Below are 11,600 nucleotides of genomic sequence, written 5' to 3'. Positions count from 1 at the left end.
TCAAATAAACCAATATTAGTGAAAAATAAAAGGTTGCATTCGAAACATTAAAAACATCTAAAACAACTATTTAACATTATTAAACCGCACAAGATTAAAAAACGGCGAGTAAAAAACAAAACAAAAGCATAAAAGAAAACAAAAGCTAAATATGGTTTTAAAACAACCATTTTGCACACATATCGAAAGAAATAGAATATGAACTCTGAAAAGCATTATTTACATAAAAAACTAAACATAAATATTATCAACAAACTTTTACACACAAAAACGAACAAAGACTATTAATTAACTAAATATATTCTAAAATGTTTTTGATTTTTATTTCTACTGTACAAGACATAACAAAGAAAATACGGCGTTGAGTACAAAAGTAAAAAACATAAAATACTTAAAAGAACACACAAGCTTTATAACACAAGAGCAATACATCACACTTTTTATATGCACAAAACTGAGTCTTAAACACGACAATAAAACTACTACACATAAACTGCTTACGGATAAAACGCCAACAAAATTAAATACTCATGTATTAAACATGTTAGATGACATATAAACATTAAAAATAACCCAAGAGAAATTTCTGACATAAGGAATAAAAGATAAACTCAACAAGACAAATACAGTGAATAAAAAGAAATTTCATTTTAAAGACTTAAGATACTCGCTGGACTTTCTCTACTTCTTCAACAGAAACAACATTAGCACCCTTTAACTCGGCAGTTTTAGGAGGCACTTGTTGTAATATATCTTTACTAAACCATTTAGTAAGAAAATCGTCGGACGAAGCTAAAATAAATGAATTTAAACGACATAAAGATAAACAAAATGGTTTCTAAAATTTATGAAAGATTACTAATTTTTATTAAACTATATCTATATATGAGGAATGGACTTGCAAAACCTGATAATTCAATTTTCCAAAAAATCTGACTTGCGCACACCGCTGGATAACTCTTGTAATTATGCATCAGGAAAATAATTCAGGACATGCAGAATCCAATATTTCTATCACAAATTAATATGCATACAATAGTGTTTCAATTACAACTGCATAACAAACAGATTTTCTGAAAACAGTTTTTGCCAATTATCTCGAAATGACAAAAAAGTGAATTATCAGGTTTTGCAAGTCCACTCCTCATATCTATTCGTCGGAAATCGGAGTTCCGATAAGTCTTAATAAATGAAAAGTAAAAATGAAAAAGTTTGAAACTTATCAAACTTTTTCATTATACATCGATTTGATTTCATTTTACATTAATTTTCTACTAATTAATTTATATAAATTTTTGCAAAATAAATTACCATTAGAAGGAGTAGCAGAAAAGGATTGAGAGTTCTTATTTATGTATGAATTTGGTTTATTAGTTCGAATGCCCATTTGTTCTGCCATCGCTTGAATATTTCTTGGGTTAAGTTGCATCATTGCTGCAGCTTGTGCTTGACTTCTAACCAATGCAGCTTGTGCAATGAGTGCAGCGTGCATGATCTACATTGAAAAAAAAAATTGTCACAGAATGAGAAGAACAAAACAGTATCAAAATGTGTAAAAATACTAAATTTTACTTGAGGTTGTTGCTGCATCAAATGAGCTTGAGCAAACATTCTAGCTCTTTCTAATAACTGCTGTTGCATTAAAGCTTGCGCAGCTAGATTTACACCAGATAAATTTTGCGGAGACCTTCCAAAGTTTGCTGGTAAACCAACTGATTGTTGTAATGGCATTTGCAAATTATGAGGTACACCTTGGTGCGTTGGATATAAAGCTGTTCTGGAACTGTTGTTAAAACTGTTATTGCCAGGCAATTGACTAACAGGTGGTTGAGGTTGAATATTTGTTTGCTGCTTTTGACGAAATAGTTGAATTTGTTCTTGCTGTTGCTGTTGATAACGTGAATCAGCCGGATGTCGATGTTGTGAAAAAGGCTCTGGATCAGGTAACAAAGGACGAATCCCTAAAAAAGTGAATTTTGTAGTACAAGAAATTTATTTTTTGAACTAAGAATATTGCTAATTATTTTTAAACTGCCACACACACATAAACACAGATTCTTTTTGCATGAATAAAAAAACCACTTACTTTACTTCTCTATTTTTTAGAAATTGATTAGAAAAATTAAAAATTCTTGTGCAAACTTCATCGAATTAAAAAAAAAACAGAGTTTGAGTTCAGATTTTTGCTTACAAAATGCGATTTGTGTGTGTGTGTGTGTGTGTGTGTAACAGTCACTATAACATAAATGACAATATGGTCAAGTTTGCAAAGTTGTTTTAAAAAAAAGCATTATTGTTGTATCTATGAGAAACAAATCCCAAAGTCAATTTCATGATTAACCGCAATGCTATTTTAAAGACAGTTATCGCGAGAGAAAAAAAAAATTATAAAAGACGAATTAAAATTGCAAATATTTTTAATTAAATTGATTTTTGATTGATTTATTGAAACAACCAGTTTCTTATAAAAATACCATTATAAAAAAAAATAAATTGATAATATACTGTGGTAATTCTTTTATTTAGTCGATGCTATATCTACTTATTAATGCTGTTATCTAAAATTTAGTTTATAATATTAAACATTTTTAAAAATATATTTAAAAAAGTAAAACATTTATTTTGAATCTTATAACTGCTTTTTCTTCTATTTTGCTCAAACTCATATAAAAAATATAAAACTATGATGCACTTAATCATTGTATAATATTTTTTATATTATGAATTATAAATTAACTATAATGAATTATTTAAATTTGTCTCAATTTGAGCAAAATAAAAAAATATAATGCAAAATTAAATGCTCTGCTAAAAAACAAAATTGTAATTATATAAACACTATTACCGTAGAAGCTTTAGTAATTAAAGATTCTACAATAAGTGTAATAATAACAATTGTTGTAATAATTCTTAAATTTCTTGGACTCTATGAAAGTTTTTTAGCTCATTATTTGACAAAATTTTTATCATATAAATAAAGTTGTTAACAAATAAAAGAAAGTGTGAAAACTCAAAGAAAACGCACGTCTAAAGAATTTATTCAGGACACGATAAACGGTGTTAGTTATGTATATATTCTTGTAACATTAACGTTAAAAGAATATGCTTGTAAAAGATAAAAAATCAAAATCAATTTTGTATTTAATAAGCAATTTTCAAAATGAATAAACAGATAGCTCGCGCAAAAACCGAAAGCATTGATAAAAAGCTATTTAGAGCAGCTCGTATAGCTTGCCAAGTTCTCAGAAAGCTTTTCTCTGGTCCTGCACTCATTTAGTCCCCCAAGACCTGCATATATATATATATATATATATATATATATATATATATATATATATATATATATATATATATATATATATATATATATATATATATATATATATATATATATATATATATATATATATATATATATATATACACACACATATATATATATACACATATAAATATATATATATATATACATATAAATATATACATGTAAATTATGTTAGTGTATTTTACAAATAGAGTGCTCAATGTTCTTAAAGAACGAGCAATAATAAATAAGTAAAAAAAAAAAAGTTAGATAAGTGCTTTTTACTAATTTATATATATATATATATATATATATATATATATATATATATATATATATATATATATATATATATATATATATATATATACACACACACCTGTATATATGAAATATATACACACACATATATAAAAGATATGTATAAGATGAAAGATAATATAAAAAAGTGCATATGTGCTGAGGTGAACTCATTTTTGTTGTAATTAAACTACTATAACTTTTTAATCTCTGTAATCTCAGAAATGATTGAACAATTTATGTTTTAATTTTGTATAAAAAATAACAAAAATAAACAGATGGTTACATATTTTAATCATAATTAAAGTTTAGGGTAAATAAATTCTTAAAAAAATAGAATAACTTTTAAAAAGTTTAAAAAAAGTATTTTTTATAAAAAGTAGAATTGATTTCAATAATTAATAAAAATGTTACTAACCAACAGGAAATTGTTTTTCTTGCTCTGTTTGTTTGAGTTTTTGTTGATTTGCTTGCTGAACTATCTGTTGCAATTTTTGCTGTTGATGCAATTGAGCTTGTTGTATTTGTGCCATCCGTTGTGCATGAAGAAGTTGCTGCTGTTGAGATTGAGGTGCATTGGATGGAGTAGACTGCATAACAGGATGTCTAAATGGAGGTTTCGTAGAACTTGATAACTGAGAGATATTATTAGTATTTGAAACAGAAGAACTTAAAGAACGAGCAGAATTGTTTCCTGGAGCAAGACGAGGATCAGCAAAACCACGAGAAGAATCATTATAAGGAGCAAGGCTTTCTAGGGCTGAATCTTTAACTGGACGAGAACCAATAACCCCAACCCTAGGATTTTTATTTGTATTGATAGGGTCAAAAGCAGAAGGAGAAGTTTGCAACAAAGATTGGTAAGTATCTGCAAGTTTTGAGTTGGCAATAGGAAATCTATGGACCGGCGGCGGATCATTATTGTCACGGTGACCAGGTGTTCCGGGAGCACTAATACTGTGAGATGCTAAAGTAGGCAGTTGTTGCGGCGTTGCTGGTAAACTATGGTAAAAAACTGAAGAATCTTTAGCAAGTGTTTTAAATGATGATCGATCGGGTGTTGAAAGAAGTTGATCTAGTTCACTTTCAATTGGATTATTCTTTACAGAACTAACTACATCCGGATAGTTAGAAGATAAATTAATAACTGAATGATCAGGATGCGTTATCATAGAGTCGTTTCCTTCAAGCTAAAAGAAGTTCTATTCTTAAACATTTAAATTCAGTTTCAGGCTAAAATTTAGAAAAATTATTAAATTATTTAAAAAAATTTAGTTAAAAAAATCTTTATTTTTGTATAATCTTGCACTATGTTTAAGATTTTCTCCACAATTTCAGCCCCAAATATTTTAAAACTTTAAAGATATGTTTCTTAAATTCCTATTTTCCCAACATCTTTTGATAATTAAAAAATCTTTTTCATAAAAATCTTTTGATAATTAAAAAATCTGTAAAAAAGTGAATAATGACAAGTATTTAAAAGAACGATTTCAAAAATCCTAACAACAAAAAATCCTAATAACAAAAATTCCTTATGTCGGTTGTATTATGAAAAACTTGTTTTCTAAAATGAAAAAAAATAAAAATGAAAGATTTATTATTTTGTAAAAACAAATTAATTGAAGTTATCTTTGCTACAAGCTAAGTTTTGCTTAGAGCAAAACCCAGCCGTAGATGAAAAAAATTTTTTTTTTAAAAAAAAGTTCCTAAATAGAACCTTATATAGAAATTTATAAACTTGGTTACAAAATTTCAGAATAACTAAGAAATTAAATTACTCATATTATAATATAAAATAAGCATATTATAAAAAGTAACATTACTTATTTATATAATATTTTTATTAAAAATACAAACTGATGAAATATATATATATATATATATATATATATATATTTCATCAGTTTGTATAACAAATATTTCATGTTATATATATATATATATATATATATATATATATATATATATATATATATATATATATATATATAACAAATATTTCATGTTATATAATTTTATTAAAAATACACTAACTTAAGCAATTGAATTACTCATATTATAATATAAAATAAGCATATTATAAAAAGTAACATTACTTATTTATATATATATATATATATATATATATATATATATATATATAAAACAAATATTTCATGTTATATATATATATATATATATATATATATATATATATATATATATATATATATATATATATATATATATATATATATATATATATAAAACAAATATTTCATGTTATATAATTTTATTAAAAATACACTAACTTAAGCAATTGAATTACTCATATTATAATATAAATAAAGCATATTATAATGAGTAATAATACTTATTTATATAATATTTTTATTAAAAATACAAACTGATGAAATATTTGTTATATATATATATATATATATATATATATATATATATATATATATATATATATATATATATATATATATATACATACACACACACACTTTACTTTTACTTTAATGGTTTTTATTTACACACACACACTTTACTTTTACTTTACTTTTTGGTTTATATATTTATATAATTTAATAATTTATAGTGCCTGTTTATCTATATTTACTACCTTATTTTACTTTCTCATTTTTTTTATCTTACTTTCTCATTCCTTTTTGTTTGACTTTTTTGAGTTTTGACTAATTTTTTGAGTTTACAGATTATAGTCTTAATCGATTTTTGATTTTCTTTTCTATTTTCGCACTAATTCTTGTGAGGTCTATAAATAATTTAAGTTTTTATTCTATCTTACTTATTTTACTTTTTTCATACTTTAAAAGTGTTACAATATTATATAACTATCTGTCTATATCCAATCTAATCTTGTTTCCGCTTTTATAATATTTTAAATTTTTTATTACTTTTTGTAATTATTATGCCATCATCAAAAAAAATAAAAAAAATAAAATAAAATTGTAATTGTTTGAAATTAACAATTATCATAAATTATTCATAAAATGAATTCCACGTTGACCGGCGAAGCCACCTCAACAGCTGCTGCTCTCGACCAAACTTGCGTATTGATAGTCGGCACAGCAATAAGAGCAATAAACAACATGGCAATAACATTTGCAAGCAAAACATTCAACGAAAACTACGAAAACCTTGTCGCTGAAATGCTCTAAGTGGCATTTATCTATGCGCTCACACCAATAATTAAATTGAACAAAGAAACGGAGGTGAAACTCACTGCCCAAAGGAGCAAAAGAAATATATGTTCGTCTCAGCAACGACAGCTCTCAACAAATATCGATGAAGCAATACAGCAGCTACAACAAGCGCCACTCAAGAGAACTCATTTGCCTAAAAAAAAACATCCAAACAGCACCCAGCATTCCTGTAATAAATAAAAATAAGTCTCCTGTATATCTCCACTTTTGAGCCAACAATCCATGCTCGCTAAATAAAAATAAACGCAACTAGGCCATAGCCTGTTTACACATTAAAAAAACACCACACATTTTATTCTTCACCAATACTTGGTACAAAAGAACGAGTGACACGGTTATACCAGGCTATCAAATTCATCAAAGAGATAGAGACGGAAGAGGAGGTGGCGTGACCATTTATATACACGAAGAAATAACTACACTAGAAACTGATTTTGCGCAATTAAACTCAGACCCTATTGAACAAATGTGGCGCGTTATTAGGCTTGGCAACAACTCAATTCTTTTCAGAAGTATATATCGGCCACACAGCCTAAATGACAAAAATCTTAAAAACTGTATAGCATCTATCAAAGCTTCAAAAGCTACCGCCCAAAGGTTAGAGTGTGATTTCATTCTAATCTCTAGTGAGTTTAATTTTAGCAACACATTTTAAGAGTATATTGAGATTGACGGTGACATGGCGACAACAGCGCACATATTAATAGAATGACCAGGAGACATGAGATTTCAAGATTGCTTAAATGAATGCCTACTCACACAATTGATCACCTTTAAACATATTGTAACAACAAACTTTCAGAGCTGAACAGTACTCTTGACCTAGTAATTACAGACAAACCAGATCTCTTAATAGAAATAAAAGAGGAAACTCATTCGAGGACAATCCTATAGGACAATCTCATGCTCTAATCACAGGTCAATTTGTTCTGAATGGCACGATAGGCAGGGCACTGATCGTGTAACGAAAACACTACATCTGAAGCAGAGCCGACTACACTAATTTCTTGCTAAAATTAAGTTCAACCGATTGGAACAGCTTATTCGAAAACTACTCAGCTAATAATAGACATAGCACAACACGAATTTGTTTAGAGAAAAGCTGTTTGACTAATCTCCTCGAAACTCGCAACTTCCTCACAGAAGCCGCACACACAAAGTATCCAGTAAATGTGATTTATACTGATTTTGCAAAAGCATTTGATAAAGTTCCACACAATCGCCTATTGAGCAAATTGAAAGCTAATGGCATCAACGAGAAAGCATTTATGTGGATAAATACTTGGCTCATCAATAGACAACAGCGTGTTGTCATATGATACTCATTCAACTGCTGAAATATTCACATTAGATTGGAAAAAAGTCACAAGTGGCATCCCACAAGGAAGCTTCCTTGGCCCTCTCCTTTTGTACTATTTTTAAACGATCTGCTGGACAATATTAGAAGCCAGTTCAAGCTCTACACAGATGATAGTAAATTTATGAACATCATAAAATCGAATGAAGATATGCTAGCTTTACAATCATTGATCAAGTCATAAAATGGTCTCACAAATGGTTGATGTTCTTTAATGTGGAAAAATGCAAAACAATGCATGTCGGTCGAGGTAACAGAAAATCGAATCAAGTCTATTCAATGACAAACACAAAAGGCACTTGTCGAAACATGGAGGAAACTGAAACTGAATGAGACCTAGGTGTCCTGATATCAAATGACCTTAAAGTCTGTGCCCAAGTGGAGTCTGCAGTCTCAGTAGCAAATTAAAAATTAGGCCTACTCAAAGAAGCATTCCGAATCAGAAGCATTCATCTCTGGCGAATGCTTTACATCACATACTTACGCCCACACCTGGAATTCGCTATTCAAGCTTGGTGTCCTCACTTAAAAAAAGATATCAATATGCTTGAAAGAGTTCAGCACAGAGCAACTAAAGTTTCCTCGATCAAATATCTCCCATATGAGCACCGCTTAAATATATTTAGAATGACAACACTGGAAGAGAGAAGAGCCAGAGGAGATCTTATTGACCAGTTTAAAATTGCAATTAAAATAGATGATGTTAATTTTTTTGTTCCTCAAAAGATCTCTAACAACGCATATTGCAGGAGAAGTCATAATAAACAGCTAAATTGTAACAATTGCGAAGAGTGACATCACTTTTTTCCTGTGGTAGCATATTCCAGGACGATATGACACAATTTAAAAAATTAAATTGTGTCTTACCATCCTGGAATATGCTACCACAGGAAGCAATTGACACTCACACGGTCAACTTATCCAAAAGTTTCCTATCATGATGGACAACTTGTCTCGTCGACAATTTGCCCTACACATTAGAAAGTATAGAGATGCCTGGTGTTGCATCTCTTCATCAATATACTTTATAATTAATGACTGACTAATTAACAGTATTATTAAATTTTGTAAAAACATAAAAAATTATTCTTGATTGTAAATTTATTGATTTTAAATAAAATAAAATTCAAATTCATTACTAAATACTTTTTAGTTTTTGTGGAAATAATGAATAAATACAAAATTAATAAATTTTTTAAAAATATTAAAACTTACAGATTTTTCACTATGTAACTTCTTCAAAACTGAAGTTGGCATAAACTGAGTGGCATTTTTTTTAAGCAGTGCTGGATTAGTTGTATTAAAATCATCAAACACAGAGTTGTTAAATTCAAATGAATCAACACTTGTTTTGTCACCAACAAGATTAAGTGATTGGTTTTGTTTGAGGTGATCAATTGAATGAAGAAGAGCTTAAACAAAAAGTTAACTTACTTTAAAAAGGTTACTATAAAAAGCAGTTCTTAAATAATTAATTTAGAGAAAAAAAGTTAAACACTTAAAATAAACTGGATAATTTGAATAAAAATAGATTACAGGGCGAGTTCTTTAATATTGTAAATACTTTGCTTTATTTTTCTCCAAAAAATTGATAGTTCATAAGCATAAGAAACAACTCTGCTAAAGCTATCTGTTTTAGGTAGTTCTGAAAGAACTACTTAAAACAGATAGCTTTATATTAGTAAACGACTAAGGTTGGTATTTGACCGGGGCCAAGGTTGATAATCATCATCATTATCATCATCATCATCATCATCTTTTCTTTCGGCAAATACTACACCATATAAAAACTAAAGTTTATATAAATAAATAAAAAGGATATTGTATGCCAGCATCTAAATAAATAGCAAACATATATGTTTATATCCATAATATGTATGCATACACATCTCAGAAGGTTTTATTCCTTCTGGACTAAGAGTTTGGAAGCTTTTATTCGTACTACTCAAGTCAAACTTCATTCTACATTTTTTTCACCATCTTGAGCAGTTGCTTTATTATTCATTTCATCTTTTTTACAAGAACATCTCACTTAAGAACAAATGTCCATTTATTATTCCAAGAAGCCAATGTAAAAAGGTCCTGTCTGATGTTAAGCTCTGTTATTCTCAGTTTACTAAATCTTGTATCTTATATCAGATGATAGGTTCTAGAGACTTTTGGTGAGTCTTCAATAATGTCATTAACTAAAGTAAGACTAACATTTAATCATTAAAATATTATATATCTTTGCTCCTGTATTGTTTCTTATCTACAATATCAATTTTCATAACAATTTAAAGTGAAAATCTAAAGTGGCTCTATTTGTTGACTACTTAACTTTACACTTTTGTCTTGACAAAAACTCTTCACATTTTGATTGCTTAAAATAAGCAGCTGATTTTTAATCTGATCTCTCTTCTGTAACAACCTAATAATAGGCTTGCTGAGGCTTATGGATTTAAATTCTGGACTTATAACCTGCAATTTTTGTTAGACAACAAAACATTTACTTACTGCAAAAGATATTGCAATAATGTTGGTATTCCCATTTTGATGAATAACAACCCTCTTACTCTCAGACAAAGTCTAAAAGCACATTGTAAATGTGTAGTGGTAAAGCATTCGAGTCGTAAGCGAGAGGTCTGAGTTCGATTCCCATCTCGCCCTGGTAGTACGGCGCTCAACTTCGGACTTGGTTGGGAAGCGGGAGCGATAGCTCTTAATTACTGAACACAGAAATAATATTTAGTGACGAAAAACTGGCCAGATTTTTTAGTTGTTTTGAGAACATTTCAAAAGACAAAACAAAAAACGCAAAAAAGAATAATTGGACCGATGAGTGACAATCACACACACAAAAAAAACTAGAAAAGAAAATAACTTTTAACGCAAAAACACTTTAAGCAAAATAAATTATCTTACGATTGCTTAATAAGGAAACAAATGTTCTTTTATTTATCAAAGAGTATAATATAATTTTCATTTATATACTCGTGTCTTAATTCCAGTGGTGGATTAAGGAGGCTTGGGATTAGAGATGGCTATAGCCCTCGGCCTTGCAAGGTTAGGGGCCCCAAAATAGTCAAGAAGACCTTTTTTTTAGCCATTTTTTATTGTGCTGTGGCACATAAAAAAAGCCTCCAAAATAAAAATAGCCCCGGGCCCCGAAAAGTCCAACAAGATTCTAATCGCTAAACAAACGCTAGTTTTTGTCTTATTCAAGCTAAATTATTTTATAAATAAAAAAGTTAATTTTTTTAATAACTATTTTATGCTTTGCGTAGCTTGAAAAGTTTAACATATTTGAAACAATTCTTCTTAGTAAGATGAACAAATGAAATAATTAAATCATTGAGTTACTGAAGAAATTAAATTAACTAGATAAAAATCAACTAAAAACTTTAAAAACACTTCATGAGGAGGAAGTGGAACTGTTTCACAATACCGC

At 28.3% G+C, this 11,600-nt stretch overlaps 1 protein-coding gene across 1 annotated transcript in view; it reads right to left on the bottom strand.

Moving 5' to 3' along the window:
- LOC100200187 (uncharacterized) overlaps nt 1-11,600 on the bottom strand; it is a 65,360-nt gene continuing 53,760 nt past the window's right edge. Inside the window, exons 13-17 of the mRNA XM_065808036.1 lie at nt 9,386-9,582; nt 4,023-4,794; nt 1,573-1,961; nt 1,312-1,495; nt 1-792 (exon numbers count right to left, since the gene is read on the bottom strand). Of these exons, the coding sequence (XP_065664108.1) occupies nt 659-792; nt 1,312-1,495; nt 1,573-1,961; nt 4,023-4,794; nt 9,386-9,582 (1,676 nt within the window). The 3' untranslated portion in view covers nt 1-658. The remainder of the gene's footprint in view (nt 793-1,311; nt 1,496-1,572; nt 1,962-4,022; nt 4,795-9,385; nt 9,583-11,600) is intronic.

Source organism: Hydra vulgaris, chromosome 10 (assembly GCF_038396675.1).
Source record: "Hydra vulgaris chromosome 10, alternate assembly HydraT2T_AEP".
NCBI lineage: Eukaryota > Metazoa > Cnidaria > Hydrozoa > Anthoathecata > Hydridae > Hydra > Hydra vulgaris.
This window is presented reverse-complemented; position numbering and strand designations above follow the sequence as displayed.